At 40.8% G+C, this 19958-nt stretch overlaps 1 protein-coding gene across 1 annotated transcript in view; it reads left to right on the top strand.

Moving 5' to 3' along the window:
- The first annotated feature begins 18697 nt into the window (after window positions 1-18697).
- LOC127412175 (uncharacterized) overlaps window positions 18698-19958 on the top strand; it is a 38020-nt gene continuing 36759 nt past the window's right edge. Inside the window, exon 1 of the mRNA XM_051648329.1 lies at window positions 18698-19076. Coding sequence (XP_051504289.1) covers window positions 18998-19076 — 79 coding nt within the window. The 5' untranslated portion in view covers window positions 18698-18997. The remainder of the gene's footprint in view (window positions 19077-19958) is intronic.

Below are 19958 nucleotides of genomic sequence, written 5' to 3'. Positions count from 1 at the left end.
AACGTATTTCTTTATTCACTGAAAGCTGTGTATGGACATTCTCGTTCTACGGAAAGCCTTGAGGGGATAAATACACAATCACACAGTTTCACAATGAATTGCTTCCTAAATCACTCTTTTACAGTTGCTTATGTTCACACAGTACTCCTGTTGTTATTTCGGCGAGCTCCACGTGACAGCGATTAGAGAGAGAGAGTTACGGTGAGTTGGTACAGTGTGTGTGTGTCACCCCTCCGCCATTTTTAAATCGACAAGTTTGTCATACCTCCGACTGAAGAGAGCGAGATCTTGTCAAAATATTCTGCATGTGTGACACCCTCAGCCAAAGCAAATTGTTTTTAATCTGCTAGTGTGGCGCCAGCTTTACACTACTTTTTGACTAAAAAGTATTTAGATTAACTAAATAGAACAACTAATTATTTTGTAGTCAGATTACACTGAACACTGCACAGGTGACATCTGTAATTTTTGTCCACTATAGTGTAATTTCCACCACATCTGAAATAATGTATTGTGTTTAAAAGCATTCTGTGGTAAAAATGTAATTTTAACACTACTGAAATAAAACTCTTTTCTTCTTTTTCTTGCTTAAACTAATTTAATAGCTGGCATTTTATGTATCCTAAATACACACGCTTTCACACTTTTTACATAATTTGAAAAAATTGCAGCTTGATAGGAAATGATGTGCAATAATGTTACTGTTCAAAAGTGATTTTTGTTGTTCTTCACACATCACGTCTCATATTTCATCTCAAGCATGCTGTGACAAGTTCCTTGTCAATCTCAGGGAATGAGGAAGTGGGGATCAGCTTACACAATTCAGTGTCTTTTATTTTGTGGCACTTTTCAGCTTACACACAACACAAAACAAAATTCAGAGTTCTAATAATCAAACATAAAGTAGCACTCTCTGAAAGTGCAGTCAGCTCCATTCATCTGCGGCTCTGGGCTGCTCTTATCTCTCTCCCACTCTTACTGCAACACAAAACACCTGTTAGAGATCATTCCCCACATGTGGCAATTCTTACCGCTTCCCTCTTTCTGCCTCGCTCTTCACAGAGCATTGCTCGTCCACGCCGCCGTCTCCACATACCCCCACCGCCTGACCCAGACCGGGGAGCCGTCCAGCCTGTCACCCCCCTCAACATCCCCCCCCCACAGACACATATTTCTAGAGAGGAACTCCGCGACAGCCATCTGTGCCCCTGGCCTGTGGACCACCTCTAACTTAAAAGGCTGAAGTGGCAGATACCAACGAGTGATCCACGCGTTGGTTTCCTTCATGTGATGGAGCCACTGGAGCAGGGTGTGGTCCTAACAGAGTGTGAAAGCCCGACCCAACAGACAGTATTGGAGGGTGAGGACCGCCCTCTTGATGGCCAAACATTCTTTCTCTATTATGCTTATATAGTTAGTCTCTCTCACCGAGAGCTTACGACTAATGTACGACACGGGGTGCTTCTCCCCCTCCACCATCTGGGACAGCACTGCTCCCAACCCCTGTCTGATGCATCCATCTGCAAAATAAAAGGGAGAGAGGAGTCAGGGGAGTGTAAGAGCGGTCCGCCACAGAGTGCAGCTTTCACTCACATCAAAACCTGTTGACACAGCTCCATTCACTGGACCAGGTATGGTGGTCCCTTTTTAGTGAGATCAGTCAGCGGCTGGTGACATCCGAATAATTAGGTACAAACCTACGATAATAGCCAGCCAGCCCCAAGAACTGTCTCACCTCCTTTTGGTCTTGGGTCTCGGGCAGGCCGCAATTGCTGTGGTTTTCTCAATTTGGGGCCGCACCTGCCCATGACAGATACCGTACTTCCATTTGCCAAATTGCGCACTTCTTCAGGTTGGCCATGAGTCACGCCCACTTCAGCGATCTCAGAAATCAATTTAATCCCCAATAATTTGTATAGTTTGCGAAGGGTGCGTGACATAAAATTGGTGTCTTTATCAGTGAGGATTTCTTTCAGAATCCCCACTTGGGAGATAATTTTGAAGAGTGCCTCCGTAACACTCCTTGCCGAGATGTTGCGCAAAGGCACCGCTTCCGGATATCGCATTGCATAGTCCACCAGGACCAATACAAAGCGATGCCCATGTGCAGTCCATTCCAATGGCCTGACAAGGTCCATGCCAATTCGCTTGAAAGGGACCTTGATTAATGGAAGAGGGCGCAATGGCGCTTTTGGGGTGGCCGGCAGATTCACCATTTGTGGCATGTTGCACACCACCTTCGAACATCCCCAAAAATGCCCGGCCAACAGAAACGGGCCATGAGACGATTCAGTGTTTTCTCTTGCCCCTCAGTGACCTGCCATCGTATTATAATGAGCCACCTGGAATAACATTTCCCGACGGCTCTTTGGCACTAACAACTGGGTTGTATCTTCTTTTGTCTGCGTGCCCTGTGTCATGTGAAACAACCTTTCTTTTATGATCGAAAAATGTGGGTACGAGAGTGCAATGCCAGGCTGGAGCTGCTGGCCATCAATCACTTTTACTTGGTCAAAGGCGTGCTTAAGGGTTTAGTCTTGTGCTTGCTCCAGAGGGAAATCCCCTAAAGGAAATCCTCTAAGGGGCAAGGAATCCAAACCCCCTTGCTGACGCAGAGTCGGTGCAGACGACCCCAGCAACGCCTCCCCAGCCAACACATTGCAAACCCCACACCAAACACCTTTGTTGCAGGACCCATCCACACACATTCCCCTCAATAATGTTTGAAAGGCCGGCCAATTGGTACACAAAATTAGTGGATGGGAGAGGTGGTGACTAACCGCAGCCTCAACACTATGCTTTTATCCAGAAATTGAATTGTGACAGCCACTAGAGGGTAATGGTGAATATCCCCGTGTACACATCTCGCCTTCACCCGGCAATTCGTACCCAAAACCTCACCTTGAACCAAGCATTTGTGGATGGAGGTTTGGTTACAACCCGAATCCACCAAGGTTTGGTATGTACCCCCCTTAATACTCACGGGTATCTGGTACATCCTGGCTCGACTGGGGGTGGCCTGTGGTGCCTCAGGGACCCAGACCAGCGGCCCCACCTCCATAACCTGGTACCGGTCCTGGAAGTGTCCCGGTTCCCCGCAACTCCAACAGACCCGCTCAGGCATTATGCCCACACCTGTAGCAGCAGATTCACCAGTCTTGGGGGGAAGAGGAGAGAGAGAAAGCAGGGAGACAGGGGGAACCAATGGGTTGGAAAAACTCTGGGACCAGGGCGTCAGTTTGGGGAGAATGCCTCCCCATTTCTTGGGAATGGGGACGGACGAAGAAGACAGGAGGGGGGAAAGAGAGGATGGGACAGAGAGAAAGAAGAGGGCTCGCCGTCCCCAGATACACCACCAAGTGGTCCTCAGCCAGCTGGACTGCCTCATCCAGCGATGCCAGGCGGTGGCATTGGACCCACTCCGCTGTTCCTTTCAGTAATCAGGTGATAAACTGTAACTCCAGTACCACCAGATCAACCACGGCCATGGCGTCGTGTTCTGCTGCCAGCAGCCACCTCCGGCAGGAGTCACAGAGCTGTTGGACAAACGCGAACGAGCTCGCCAAGCATCAGCGAGTGGAAACGCTGCCGGTGCTGTTCTGGGCTATGGCCTACCCATTGTAAGATGGCTCATTTTAAGTCCTTGTACTCCAGGAAGTTTGCCACTGAAAGCTGTTGGGCTTCCCCGGACAACAGTTGCAGAAGGCGGACCACTCACTGGTTGTTGGGCCATTCCCAGGCTTCTGCTGTCTTTTCAAAAAGCACAATAAATGCCTCTGAGTCATCCTGCGTGCCCATCTTGATGAGCGTGATGTGGGGTATGGCCGAGGCTGTGTCCGGGGTCACAGCTGAAGATTGCCCTGGGGTAACAAACTCCATAACACCGGTCCTCCGCTAGGGCCTGAAGGAGCACCTGGAACAGCTGCTCTTGCTCTGTGCGCAGGTCCAGGAGGGCCTGATGTTGGGTTTGGTGGATGCCAGCAGCAAGGATTCCATGACGGCGTTTTCCTTCTCAAAATCCCGGGTTTCAGCACCACTGTGACAAGTTCCTTGTCAGTCTCAGGGAATGAGGAAGCGGGGACCAGCTTACACATGTTGGGCCTCATGTATTCAGATATAAGACAAAGGCAGGCCTGCTCACAGTCGTAAAGCCCAAATGAGGCCCACACACAAAGTCATAAATCTTACTGATAAAAACCGCACCAAAATCAAACAAAGGGAGTCCAAAACAGACTACAAATCCCATGAAGCCTTGCTCACTAAAGGATCGAACTCAACTTCTATTGGATGAGGCAAACGACAGAACGCCCCTCAACCATGATGTCATCAAGTGTAGAAATACCTCTGAGATCCATCTGGGCATTGCTTCCAGCAACTTTGCTTGCCATGTGTAGACGCTCTCAGGTGCAGCCTCCTGGCACAAGGAAGTAACGTACGACTTGAAACTGTGGCCATACAATCTCCATCTCACTGGACGAGTTGAGATTACTCTGTGTTCCACCAAACTGGAGCAATCCGCTGGATGAGGCATCTTCATCCGTTTGCCTGCAGAAGTGAAGAAAGAAGATTTCTCTTCCCTCTTCGACCAAGTCAACATCGCTGATTTCTCCGCCAGCCCGCCGAGAATCAGCAGCCGTACCACCCGCCGACAGATCAAGGAAATGGCCTCCCATCATCACCCGAGCCTCGAGGGACCGAGTCGGAGTCAAATGACGGATGAACACACATTCTACCTGCGTCCTCATACGATTCCAGTAAGAGGTTTACGTCTGGGCAGAGATAGAATATTATAGTGTGTTATTCTTGTGTATCAAGGTTATTGCTTGTACAGTTTATGGACCGCCAAGTCCGCTCACTGCTGCTAATAATACTTAAGGTATTACTGTAACGTACTCTTATCACGAATGAAATATTTGCTGTGTTGTAGTCCAACCACGTTGGACTGTTGTGAATTTCCGCCATCGCGGGTGAGACCGGCACACTGAGTTTATCCATTAAAGAACCAAAGACCGTGGGAAGGTTTACAAGCCGTTCACTGCGTCTCTGAGTGATAAACTAACAGCTGCTTTCTCTCCCATGATTGCGAAACCGGCTTTGGTGCCGCCACTTTATTCTCTCTCTCTCTCGTACTAACCACACACACACATGACGCCTCACAAACATTCCCTCACACACTTTTGGCTAGTAGATAAATTAGTGATAAAGCTCAGCTTTGTCCCTAAGTTATCGTACAAGCAGAGACACGAGTAAACAGGCAGACGCCATTAACCGGCTTCTCTCCGGCCACATTTGCGGCCATATTCTCTGGCCAGAAATCTCGCGTGACGTACTTTCCACGAGAGTCACGTCTGGCATTTTGTGCGTGTCACTCCTTATACACACACACACCCATTCACACAAACACGCACACACATACACACATACCTTCCTCTCATGTGTTATAGGCTTATTTTGGTTACCATATCTAATCATGTCACTGTTTAGTTTGAAGTTGTAAGTCGGAAGTTTATTGACTGCATTGTATTGATTATTAATTGATATTACTGTATCAATAAACTTTGTTATATTTCGAAGATAAGTATTTTGGCTTGTTTTGCATACACCTGTGTCAAAGACTGACAGTGCTCGGATTCAAGCCTTCATTGTTTTTTTTTGGTTTTTTTTTGAAGGTCGATGTTCTCCGGATGCCGGTTTTCCTAAGAGAACAATCTAATATTGAGACTGTTATACTGTCTGGTTATTAGTCCCTGATTCCAGGGTGGTGCCCCGGTGATATTAATCCTTATTAATATTCTATTGATTTTTGATAATTGATAATTATCTTTGATGACTGTTGAATTTGAAGGATCAATAAGCTAGTGTTAATTCTAATCAATGTTTCATTGATTTTAATAATTAATGATTATCTTTGATAATAATTAATATTCTGTTGAATTTGATAATTGATGGTTATCTTTGATGATTGTTGAGTTAAAGGATTAAAAAGCTAACATTGATTCTCATCAGTGTTCTATTGATTTTAATAATTATCTTTGATAATTATTGATTATTGCTAATAACCAAACCCACTCCTGAACGTAGCCTACATCATTAATAGTGCCCTGTGTGAGGCTTTAATGAGTTAGATTCTGTTATTTAATTTAAATATTAATAATTAATAAGAAATAATAATTATTTCTGATATTATCACTGATCTAAATAACCAGTAGCACCTACACACAGTTCAGTGTCTTTAATTTCGTGGCACTTTTCAGCTTACACACAACACAAAACTCAAATTCAGTGTTCTAATAATCAAACATAAATTAGCACTCCCTGAAAGTGCAGTCAGCGTTGCAGTAGGACTCAGGTCCCTCTTCTCCATTCATCTGCGGCTCTGGGCTGCTCTTATCTCTCTCCTACTCTCACTGCAACACAAAACACCTGGTAGAGATCATTCCCAACAGGTGGCAATCCTTACAGCTTCCCTCTCCTGGCCTCGTTCACCACAGAGCGTTGCTCGACCACAGACCGTCTCCACACATGCTCTTTACCTTTGTCTCCTTGGTAACCACACTAACTGCACAACTGAAAATATAGGCTCATTTAATGAAAAAAAAATAAAAATCCACAACTGACAGACAGTCGTAATGTGTGGAAAAAATCGTATAAATCATTTTCACAGTAAATACTGAAGTGGTTTATGATTATTTCACTTTATTTAAATAATCACAAAGGGACAAATGGAAAACAAAACAAATTCTATACATAAGAGCATTTGAAATATAACAAAACTAAATTACATTCATTACCTTGAATGGACTGTTTGAAATGCACATTTCAAAAGGATTAATTCCCCCCAAACATTTAAATTCTGTCATCACTTACTCACTCTCATGTTGTTCCAAAGCTGTATTACTTTCTTTCATCACTTGAACCCTAAAGGAGATGTTAGGCAGAATGTTAGCCCTCAGTCATCATTCACTGCATCTTTTTGCCATACAATGAAAGTGAATGGTGACTGAAGCTCTAAGTCTCTAACATTCTATCTAACATCTCCTTTTGTTTTCCATGGAAGAAAAAAAGTCACATATATTTGGAACAACATGAAGGTGAGTAAATGATGACAGAATTTTTAATTTTGGGTCAAGTATCCTGTGGCAGCGGGGTGTGGTTGAGCGTCTGTCCGGAGAGAGGGAAAGCAGTAAGGGTGCATACACCTGAGCCAGATAATGCTTAACACCTTTTTCTAATTGCAGTGAGCTTGGGGAGAGTGGTATATAAGGGACCATGCCAGCAGCCAGAAGAGAGAGAGGGTCAGGGACAAAAGTCTCGTTGTGAAGCTGATGTGTTATTTTGAAGCTGTGTGTGCTGGACTTTATTAATTAAAAGCCTTACCTGTGCATCAAAGAAACCTGTGTCCTCCTCCCCCTCCTGTCCGAAGTTTGTAACATATCCCTTTAATGAGATCTAGTTGCATTTTTCTTGTTGCATTTCTAGCTGTTTGAAGATGTGTTGGTGGTGTTGGCCAACTGAAAGCTCACTTTGTTCCTCAGCTTCATTTCGATACAAGAGTGTAGGGGCTCCATTGTCCTCTGCCCACATTGTTATAAATCTTTTGGCAACAATCAATGTAGGAGCTCACATGAGGGACCCTGTTTGTCTCTTTGTTGCAGACACTTCAAGGTTTCCTGTACTCGTCATAAATCATCCTGCTTAAAGGCCAGAATTATTGTCCTCTCGCTCAGGATAAATTTAGGTCTAGTCACTGTTTAAGAGATCAAACTACTAAGCATATGACTTGTGTTGATAACTTGAGGAAATCCAAAAAACATCACACAGGTGTAGCCTAGTGTTGTCATCCTTGTAAACTCACATGGACATTAACAGGGAAATTTCAGTATACAAGAAATATTTTTATTTTTTCCTGTCTAGTTTTGTGAACAGGACATTGGTAAAACAGCTATTCTTACATTATTCTCTCTTCTGTGCTGTTTTATACCATCAAGACTTAGCTTGTCATGTAATAAAGACTTAATAAGTTCTGATAAACAGATGTTAATAGTAACAGAAGTTTTTTCACATTATCTTAGCCCTAAAAAGGTTTTTTATTGTGAGGGATCCAAACATTTACGAGGAGCAATGAGTGAGTCGGTAAATTTTTTTTGAAAAATATTTAAAAGGAGGTCAGTGCAAATACAGAGGACATGCAACTTTGTAAATAAAGTCTAGCATCAACTCACAATCTTTATCTGAATGTAAAAAGGCAGCATTTTTTGAGAAGGCAGCTGACCTCGAGACAATTGCTCCTATCTTTTCAATGCTATTTCCATGATTTCTACAAGCTATAAAATTGAAAATAAAAGCAACATTTTACAAAAAAACATGGAAATGTATTATGTGGGCCCTAATGTGTTGAAAAACAGCAATTAATTAATTTTCAGAGGTACATTTTAGATGCTTGACCTTTTGGGGTTAATGAGCTCATGAAATTAAAATAGTTTTGTGTCTTTTAGTCTATGTCTGTTAGTTATCAGGCCTCCTATATGTTAGTTTACTCACTATAAGTTGAGAAAATGTACTTTTAACAAATATATGCATTTAAAATGTACAGACTACTCTAAAAAAACAGACCAAAATGTTGATGACATCGTCATGCACTCTGGGGCATATTCAAAGTTTTAACATTTTAAAATGCTCTCTATAATTGGGAAAGTCCCCCTTATACATATCATTTACATTTACTAAAGAAACTTTAGTAAACATAAACATATTAAAAAGTTTTTATTCTGTTATCAATTTTAATTCTGTTATCAATTACTTACTCCCATGTCGTACAGAGGCCTTAAGGCCTGATATACTTCATATGAAATTGAACGAACGGGTGTGATGTCTTTCAGAACAAAAAGTTTTTGTGTTTGTTTCGGTTGTTCGTAACAGCTGACCTGGGAAATTTCTTATCTGCTGCTAAACAACTTCTTACTGCCATTGGTCCACGTCATTGGTAGGTGTGACCTGGAGCTCCAACTTCCTTGAGGCCAACAGCTAATTTTGTTTACGTTGAACGGTCAGTCAGTCAAGATCAGTGAACATGAATACACCACGTGTAGAGTTATTAGCGAGCTGGTGCAAATTTGCCTACATCTGTATGATCTTTTGAGTAGAGATATTTTCCAAGAGCATGTCATGTGATTTTATTTTGTTTAATTAGTCTACAGAAGGAATCAAATCTTCTCAAATACTCTCAAGTGCCCATTCATTCATGTGCCATCTGCAGTGAAAGCCATTTACACATTTACCCGAAGTAAGATAAGCCTATCATCATTCTTTTATCTTTATTCTGCACATTAACACTTTTATACACTCATCTTTGCAGCAGTATCAGTGTCATCACAACTTACAATAACAGAGTGTAACCAGCGCATGTTATGGCTGCGTATAGCACGCTAGCGCATTAGGGTCATGAATTCAAAATGTAAACAAGACAAACTGAACATTTTCTACTGCACATATATTACTTAAAATGATCATCGAGTGGCTAAAACAGCTTCTTTTACTGACCTCATGTGAATTCTACTCACAGAATGAGGCATAAAGTCATGGTTAAGGATGTTTACATGTAGCGTCGTCATATTAATTATATAATAATATTAAATGTACTTCAAAACGCCTCCCATAGCGGTGTGGCCGTGTCTGAACATTCAGAAACAGTATACCATTGCTCGGCTGTTTAGAAATTCTTTCTACCCCTTTAACAAAAAACAAAGAACTTCTTCTCCGGAAGTATATCGGGGCCTTTAAGACTCATGCACTAAATTCTTAGTCTTGCTCTGTGTGAGGAATAGACTGAAGCTTAAGCTGTTATTTGCACAAAAATCAAAACAATGATGATATAAATATATAAAGGGTTCGGAACAGAATGTGGGTGGGAGTAAATGATGACAGAATTTTCATTTTTGCGTATATTATTGTTTTAAGACAATTAAAAACCCTGATAAAACTAACAAAGCCACAATCACGACAAAGGAAAGATTTTTATTAAACATATTTACAGCATTTGTCCAGCCACAGTATGCTTCCAGGAAATCTCTGTGTGGGTAGAGTCTATTTTGCTGTTTTTCCAGTGATGCACCCTGGAATGTAGTGTTTCATGACAAGTCAAAGTTTTGGAAAACCTAATATGTTTTTATCATGTCAAAGGCATGAAGTCACGTTTATTAAAAGAGCTCTGTGTTACTTAAGATACTGTAACATGAAGAATAATTTAATAACTAAGGTCGTGGATATCTAACCGCGTGTGTGATTAGGAGTAGAAACCCCCACCCCATCCAAGAATGACCCAGTTCCAGCAATATTCGTATAAACACTGGCCTCAAGTAAAGTCAACACTTCTGAAATGGTGGAAAAGCCAAAAGTAATCATGGGATGGCAGAAAAGCTGATAGCTCACGTGTTTTTCTTTAAAGAACATCATAACAACTACTGTCCTGATCACCCAAAGTGGTGTGTTTCCTGGAAGTAAATTACAGCTAATTTGGTTATTCTTGGTTTAGGCAACATCCCTTTCTCTTTAATGTCATGCTCATAATTGACTGAGAGCACTTATACAGAAATTAGTCTGATCTGACCAGTTGATATGAAAGGATGCCCACAAAATAACAAAAAGGGAAAACCCAAAATCTGGTAAACAAATTCCCTAAGAAGAAAAAAATACATCCTTTCTGGCAATGTGCTGAAACACATGTTGCCAGAAGTAAGAAAAATCCACTTTTAACCAAAGCCCACTTTTTTATTTGATGTCTTTGTTGCACGGCCCTCAATATGAGGAAATGAGATTAGGGAAAATGTTTGGGGAGTTTAGGAAAAATGGTGTTTGTAGTGTGATGGGGGGTCCGTCCAGCTTCACTGCAGCTGTCTGACTTCATCAAGGACTTTTTAAATTAAAATGAAGTGACAGAATATCAAGCAAAAAGAGAATGTTTTATGAATGTCTTCGTGGAAAGTGTCTCTGATTTTTATCGATATAGGGAATGCCTGAAACTGAACTATGAAAACCATCTGATATTAAAATAGAAAAATGGAAATGTGTCAAACAGAATAAAGAATCTGGACATCTGAACCAGATTTGCCCTCATTATCAGCAAAGGTATTAATTCAAAAGATTTTTGCACAATTGGAGGCCCATATGGTTCCATTTACTCTGAATCTGCTTAGACTTTTTTATTTAATAAATATGCCAAGAAATACAGCCCTCAAATCATTTATAAACATCTCTTCTTGTTTTGCTCCCTGAGATGTTAGAGTTTCAGTAGAATTATGGACTTTTACAGCATTAAAATTCTTTGTTGTTCCCACAAGACGAGCTGTGTGTGATTTAGAGAAAGATTTGAAATAGTACAAGCCACAATTCAGCCATGAGACTGACAGTCAACAAGCATTGTGAGATAAATATCATATCTTCAAAACTAAGCAGTATTAAAAGGAAATCCAGTAAAACGTTGATGGATATCTGACATGACACATCAAGTATCAGCAGTGACCTAGAGTGTGACATGCTATACTTCTTCTATTAGTATTTTAAACAACATTTATTCTAATTCTTGTATATTTATTATTATACATGCAGTTTCTGTGACCTCATCTTAACTGACACACATGGAATAATTGTACTATTAAAAATTCATTTGTCACACTGCAAGGCTATTTATGTTAACTTCAAAAAGCATTTTAAGTTTAAGCAGTTTAATTTTTAAAACAAGTTAAAAGAAATGAACAGTCAAAATGAATTGCCGAATCAACGAGAGTCAATGAGCACAGCAAATCTGTGACTATCCAGGCAAGATTCAGAGGTAAGCTCAAATTTGGGGCCAACCTCAACTTCCATAATTTTTGGAAATTAAAGTTCTTATTCCCAATGTATACAAAACAGATATAGAACTATTATTTGCTTAGAATGGAGACAGAAATATAAAAAATGTAAATGATAAAAAATGATTATTTTTAATGGTGGCTCTTTGATGTCATAATGAGGTCTTTATGATGTCATAATGATACCTATCTGATGTCATAATTGGTTCTCAATTATGTAATTATGGGGTCTTTCTGATGTCATAATGGGGCATCTATGATGCCATAATGGTGCCTTTATGATGTCATAATGAGGTCTTTATGATGTCATAAGTATGCTTCTTTGATGACATAGTGAAGTCTTTATGATGTCTTAATGGGTCCTCTATGATGTCATAATGGGGTCTTTATAATCTCACAGTGAGGTCAAAATGAGATCTATTGTGTCATAATGTTGGACCTGGGATGTCATAATGGTGGAATGGTGCTTTTTGATGTTAATAGAGTTTTTATTATATCATAATGGGGCCTTATGTGATGTCATGATGTGGTCTTTTTATGATGCCAGGTTTTTTCTTCATCACACAAAATGATTGCATTGCTTCCGATTACTTTTGTTGGAATTGATGGAATATAACATTAATATAAATAATATAAAAAACATTCTTGCCAAAGTGGATCTTATAAAAACATTTAAAAATATAGTGTATTAATGTATAGTATGTGCTCTTTAGCTGATCATTTGGAATCATGATTCATGGTTTATAAAGGCACTTCTGTTTTATTGTTCTTCTGCATTAGTGCCTTCTTTTAATAACATTATAAAACAAGGCAGTAAGATTGTAAAATCTGATTCTATGTTGTACTGTATATTTGTCCAGGTCAGGGAATGAAATAGGGGGTCATTCAACCAAAAAGTTGAGAACCACTATGATTTAATATTAAGTTAATGACTTATAGCTTATAAATCAGTGAATCATCCTTAGTGACATCACCAGTAAAGCAAAACCAATAAATGAAGAAAATATTCAGTGTCACTGTCCCAGATCTTAAAATGACACTTCAAGTTGAGAGGTTAATTTTCTAATGTCCCTCTCCTCAGCAAGCGAAGCTTATTACAATTACCAGAAAAAAATATCATATTATATTTATGTGAGAGTATATGGAGACATATTATTTTTAGTGCTGTTTGTAAAGCCAGGCATCACTATTAAGCATCAAACATCAAGGTTGATCACAACATTGCAGTGGAATGAAAGATGGCGTGGCCATGTCCAGACATCGTTCTACTCGCTTCTGCTAGACTGTGCGTTTATTTTGTTTTTTTGTGTACCATGTGTCACGTTTTCTGCACATACTATGTCACCCATGCAAGCACAACATACGACTGAAATACACTTATAAATAATGAATTACGACAGACTTACAGTTTCTCAGACATTTCTTGGACTTATCTACAGAGAAAGATCCTCCAGAGAGGCAACAACAAAGGTGAACTGCCACGGCACAAGAAGCACCGCAGGAGATGCGCCAGCATTTGGAACAAGCTTAGATCTCTTGCATAGCAGCCATCTCTACCTAGAATTTTGCTAGTTAATGTCCAGTCCATGAAGAACAAACTGGATGACATCAGGGCAAGGATAAAATATCAACAGGACATTAGGGATTGTAATGTTCTCTGCCTGACCGAGACTTTGCTGACCCCCACGGAGCAGGATCATGGGATACAACCAGCAGAATTCTTCTCTGTCCGCCGCAAGGATAGAATGAGGGAATCCGGTAAATCGAAGGGCAGTGGGGTATGTCTTCTTGTCAATAACAACTGATGTGACAACAAGAACATCATCACTTTGGCAGAGTACTGTTCTCCAGACTTAGTGCATCTGGTCATCAAATGTCACCCTTTCTTTCTACCTTGGGAGTTTGCCGCAGTCATCATCACTGCGGTATTTATTCCTCAAGCAGAGACAAACACTTCACTATCTGTGTTGAATGAGAAGTTAAGCCGGTGTCAAACATCATCACACCCAAATGCAGCCCTTATTGTCCCTGGTGTTTTTAACAGGGCTGTGACAAGGAGGAGGGCTAGGCCATGACTACGCACGCCCGGTCCCCAATTGGGCTAATCAGCCGAGGTGAGGGATAAGTGCAACGAGATGTGGCAGTTCGGGAGAGAGAGAGAGCTACAGGCAGCCGCCCTGTATGAGTTTATGTTTGTGTGTTTTTATGTTTAATTTCTCATTAAACATTATTTCGATTGTTCGTCCAGTGCCCGCCTCCTCCTTTCCATTGAACCTTGTTACATTGGTGCCGAAATCCGGGAAGGAGGAGGGATGCACCGTCGTAGAGTCCTAGCCACTACCATCCACCCCAAAGGAGCAGCCGCGACCATCCGCCGGGGGATGGAGGAGTTGCTACCGGCCGCCTGGACGTGGAGGAATGGCTGCCGTCCGCGAGGGGAGGAGGGGCTCACTGCCAGCCGCCTGGTGCGATGGGGCCGCTGTCAGGGGCAGAGGAGTTCCCTACCGGCCGCCAAAACGCGGCAGGGTCGGCAGAACGGCCGCCGTCCGCGAGGGGAGGAGGTGCTCGCTGCCGACTACCTGGAGCGGTAGAGCTGCAGCCAGGGGCGGAGAAGTTCCCTACCGGCTGCCGAAATGCGGAGGGGCGTTCTGTCCACCAGGGGTCGGAGGACTGGCTCCAGTCCGCCCGGGGAGGAGCGGCTGTTGTCCACCAGAGAGTGGAGGAGTGATCAGCGACGGCATGCCTGGGAACCGGCGAGTATGTTTTTCCTCTCTCTCCTCTCTCTCTCTCACTGTCGGGTTGGCCTTTCCCTCTCCTCTTTTTGTTGTTTTATTTTTCCCTCCCCTTGTCGTGGAAGGCGGGGAAGGCCTGGAACGGGGGTACGTCATGCCAGGGGTTGCCCAGCCTGAGGCAAAGGAGGGAGGAGTGTAACAAGGAGAAGGCTAATCAGCTGAGGAGAGGGATAAGTGCAACGAGATGTGGCAGTTCGGGAGAGAGAGAGCTACAGGCAGCTGCCCTGTATGCGTTTATGTTTGTGTGTTTTTATGTTTAATTTCTCATTAAACATTATTTTGATTGTTCGTCCAGTTCCCGCCTCCTCCTTTCCATTGAACCCTGTTACAAGAGCAAATCTCAAAAGGTGATGCCAGGTTTTTACCAGCATATAACTTGTGCAACCATAGGCGATAGAACTCTTGACCACTGCTATTTGCTTTTTAAAGATGGATATAATGTTCTATCCCTCCATTCGGAAACTTGAACCACTCCATGATTTTCCTGATGCCAAAATATAAACAAAGGCTCAAGCTGGGAATTCCACTGACAAGAGCTATCAGGAACTATTCTATCCTAAAACTGTGGGTGGATCACACGGTAAAGTACGGCAAACTAGATTTAAACTAGATTTCATGACTGGTTAGTTTATAATAGTTCAATTACCCATTTTCGATAAACTTCTAATATTTATATCCATCATCCCAAGAAAAATTAGATGTAGTAATGTTATTTCTGTAAAGGGAATTGTAAAATGAGAGCAAACTTCTGAGTAGCAGGCTAGCAACTGTAAAGTCTGTTTACAAATAGCGGCTGCAGACTCATGCTGTAACGATGTTGCTGCTGGCAATAACGATGAAGATGAAATGAATAACCCAAGTGCAAATTTTATTATTAAACCTGAAATCCAGTAAACCCTAACTAAAAACATGAAAGAAACATAAAACATGAACTAGACTAAACTTGACATTAACACTGCTTGACATAAACTTGACAACATTACCAATCACAATACCTGATCACCAACAATGGAAAACATGAGGGCTTAAATACTTGGACATGGGAGACCATAAACCAATGAACAAACAGAACTCTAAACAAGATAATCAAACAATAAACCAATGAAAACAAGACACATGAACATGGAGGGAAAACAGGACATCACATGACAAGGAACACATGACATGAAACAGGAACTAAACTACAAAATAAAAGACATGAAATACATGAACACACACATTAAACATTACACATGCATTTGTCAAAGCTATTTGTGAGGCATACGTGTTTGACCAATCACAGGCTGCAGCACCTCCCACAGTTCCTATATGCTCAAAAATTACCAACACCAGAGTTGGAGCTAAAAATGGCACCTGAAAATTGCTCTGAGGATCTATAGTCCCGGGGAAAAGTACCTAAAATGGGTTTAAGTACCTGCAGTGGAAAAGGGCCTATTCTTCCTCTTGGTTCCATCTTGGTCTGCTGTTTTCCTTTTGGTTTGAGTTCTGTTCGTTTTATTCAGTTTGTCCCTTTCATGGGTTGTTTTGGTTTCTGGTTTTGTTGGTTTCAATCTGGGCATTTTTGAGTTTTATGTTTTGTTTTGAAAATCTTTTCCTTTTAATCAAGGACTGTTTCAAGAGCTGGGGCTGTCTGTGTTTGGGTTCTCCTCATATCTACTGACAACTACTATTGCACAGTCACTGTGGATTTACTGAATTATTAGGTTTGAAAGGGCTCATCTGTTCAGGCTATGGTTTCCATTAGGAAAAACTCACTCCCCTGCATATTTCATCTTCAAACAGATGACGTAAGAAGGGTCACGGGCCTGTTAAAACGTTCGTCTTCAATTTCTCATTTTCAAACTCAAAGAATTGTCCCTCATGATAAAAGAGCTCCCATACCTCCTCGTGAGCCTTTGCAAAACTATGGAAAACACCCATGAAGGCCCAAAGCAGCATGAAATGTTCCACAATGTTACTTTTCAAAATCAGTGTTATATAACAACACAAAATGCACAGCTTAAAATCTTGAGAAAAAAAGTCTTCAGAATCCAAGACCAACAAGACACTGTAAAAATCACATTGGAAGTTCCTAAATAAATACACATTTGGCCAACTTTTTTCATTTTTGTACTCTCTGTGTGGTTCCAAAGAAGTCACTTGAGACTTGCATAGATGTGTCCTATGCAGCTGTGTGAGGAATTGTTTAAGACAAAGACAACATACTGTTATTCTATTTGATGCCTTAGCAATGAGCCAGAACAGCCTAGCAACATCAAAGCAACCACCAAGAACACCCTAGCAACCACTCATGGCACCTTAGCAACCACCAAGTAAGTCACTTTCAAGGCAAGTCAGTTTACTCGGTGAGCATCTTGGGAACGCTCCTGGGCAGCTATTTTCAATGGATACAAGCAGCATGAAAGTACAGCTTATATCTACTTGATCTCCAAAATGGTAGGTCAAGATTACGATCAAGAAACATATTTCAAATCAGCAGTAAAATATGAGCACTGAGGTTGTGTTGTTTGAGATGTTTTGGAAACTTTGTGAAGGGTTAAAAAAAACAAAAAAAAAACAAAACAAAACAATCACAGTGTAATATTCACATTTTGTTTAATGGTTAATTGCATAACAAAGACTTTATGTAATCATGTTCAACAGGCATTACAAATCTAGGGAAACATAATGGCTTTTCATGTTCTTCATTGCTTTACTATGAGACAGCGTTATGAGACCACAGCATTGTTCAGGCCTGTTTGAGGTAATTACTCGTTATTACCTTCTTAGTTCTTCTTATTTAGCTTGGGGAAAAGTCTAAACACTCTATTGTGTCTGACACCCCACTAATATCCTCATCTGTTCTTTACCAAAACAACACAGGGTACAAGAATGGCTTCGGATGTCAAAAAAAAAAAGAAAAAAAAAGAAAAAAAAAACAATTATCTGTCTTCAGAGGTATATTTAGGTGGTAATAAACATTTTAAAGCTAAATAATAATAATAATAAAATAGTAAAAACCTTGGTTATTGCGGCAAATGTGAAATGCATTGCTGTTTTTCCCAGAACAATGGGATGCTTCATTTAAAAAAACAAAAAAAAATTATTTATTGCATTTCTAACTTTTTCCCTCCCACATCAAAAGTAAGGAACAGTTGAGAAAGCCTGTCATTGTTGCCTTGAAAACTGTAGTGTGTGGGTGCATCTGAATTCCATCTTTTTTCTATGGACTGAAATATTTGTACACTTTAATATTGTAAGCTGTGTAAGCTTGTAAGCTTTTTGGTTTATGTGTAACTGAGTAAAAGGAAATTGTGGTTTAAATAAACATGATTGATGTTTCAGTTGAAAACAAATAAATCACAATTTACAGCAGGCTGTGAGAGCATAATGTTTATTGTAGTAGTGTATATCAAGTTCATTTACTTCCAAATTTCTAATTTCAGACTACTGTGTGAGTGTGCCTGAATTTCTTCATGTATCTGTCAGAGGCGTTGTTAGCTTCACAAGTCCAACTGTTAGCTTGATATTTTTGAAATAACAAATACTAACTAGAAAAAAACATTTGTCAAGACAAACTTCGAATGTTGGCTTGACAAAGCCTTGTCTGTAACTTTAAATAAGTTTAAACAGCCAAAGGCTTATTTAGGCCTTATGTAGACAGACGGACGGACAGACGGACGGATGGACGGATGGACGGATGGACGGACGGACGGACGTACGGATTGACGGACGGGCTGACAGGCAGACAGACAGACAGACAGACAGATTGATTGATTGATTGATTTTGGGATAATTTGATTGCCCCTATAACCCACATTTGCACTTTGTCTAGCCAACATAATATGATGCATTCCTCAAGCAATGTCTTCTGAGAAGAAATTAAATATAGCCTATTCACTGGCATTTGATTGCAAAACACATTTTCCAACTTCTCCCACTATCTCTCCCTCTCTCCAACACATACACAAAGGTTTTCTCTGGAATCTGTCCCCTCCCTCTTTCTGGCGATCCGTCACCCCTCCTCCAGCTGCAGATGGTACTGCTGGAAGCAGCCTGCTCATTCTACTCAGTGAGAGGATAGACAGCACAAGACTCAGTCACATACTCATTCACTCACTCAGGAAGGCACACTGAAGAACAACCAGACTCCTCCTCTCACATACACTTGTGTGGAAGGAATTAAGACGTTATTCTGCCAATATGTCTAAAACAGGATTTAACCCAAACAGCACACCTTTCTGGGACATTTCAACAATCTAAACACTCAATTGAGAAGGAAGATAATTCAACACTACGGTATGAGGTGTGCTTGAATAAGTCAAAGAGGAGATCTGGTCAACTTGTCACTCAAAGCTGCTGAAGTTGTGGACGTCCACGATGAGTCTAAAAAAGAGGAAACCGAGCATGGTGTTCAACTGGCACAAGTCTTTTGCCATCCTTGCACCATGGAGAAAAGGTAAGCTGGTGTGACTCAATACATGCTTTGCTGCTTTGGATATTTGGAGTCATATTGCTTGACTCTGTCAGCTCTACGCAACACCTGGATTTGCAGCACAGGTAGTAATTTATCTGGCTGTGGTGTTGATGTGTTTTTAGAAACCTGTAATTTGAACTTTGCAGTGTTATCTGCTTGGTTGAACACAGTCTGGAATATTTTTAAAAACATTCATTTAACTATCATCAGATGTGTCCCACAGGTAGTCTGGCTGATGTCATTTCTGTTAAGTTGGCTGGCTGAGCTGATCTAACATTGAAAACCCACAACCTTTACACACAAACTTCATAACATAAACTGTATGTTGCTGTTAGTATTGTTTTGGTGTTAACTAGAAAAGCATGTGGAAAAGAGGCTTTAGTGAGATATTCAAGTGAAAATTCAGCTTAATGAGAGGCAGTTTATAAGCCATTTGCTTTGTTTTCGTGTAAATCACAGCAGCATTTTGTTTAGACCTTATCTTATGTAATTGGAAGCATCACCACAAGTAGTTTTATTTTCTGGTAGCTTCTGACTGTTAACGGTTTATCTTCATATAGCAAGATATGGCAGAATTAAAAATCTAAAGTAATATGTAATTCAAATATCCGATGAATTGAAATTGTTTGACACAATTGTTTGACTTAATATTTACTTTAGTCTAGGCTGGATTGTGCTTTATCATGAGATGTTTGAAGGTTTTTGCCTTATTTCACAAGGGATCCATAACTAGGGAAGATTCCATTCATTGTTAGTGTTGTGAATGGACATAATTCTGCCTTGGAAATGAAATCATGATTTTTATCTTGGATGAAAGAGAAGGGATGAAAGGAAAGGCTGTACTTTGTACACTTTAAAATAAAG

Source organism: Myxocyprinus asiaticus, chromosome 21, assembly GCF_019703515.2.
Source record: "Myxocyprinus asiaticus isolate MX2 ecotype Aquarium Trade chromosome 21, UBuf_Myxa_2, whole genome shotgun sequence".
Classification (NCBI taxonomy): Eukaryota; Metazoa; Chordata; class Actinopteri; order Cypriniformes; family Catostomidae; genus Myxocyprinus; species Myxocyprinus asiaticus.
Note: the sequence above shows the minus strand (reverse complement) of the source record. Positions and strands in the feature narration are given on the sequence as shown.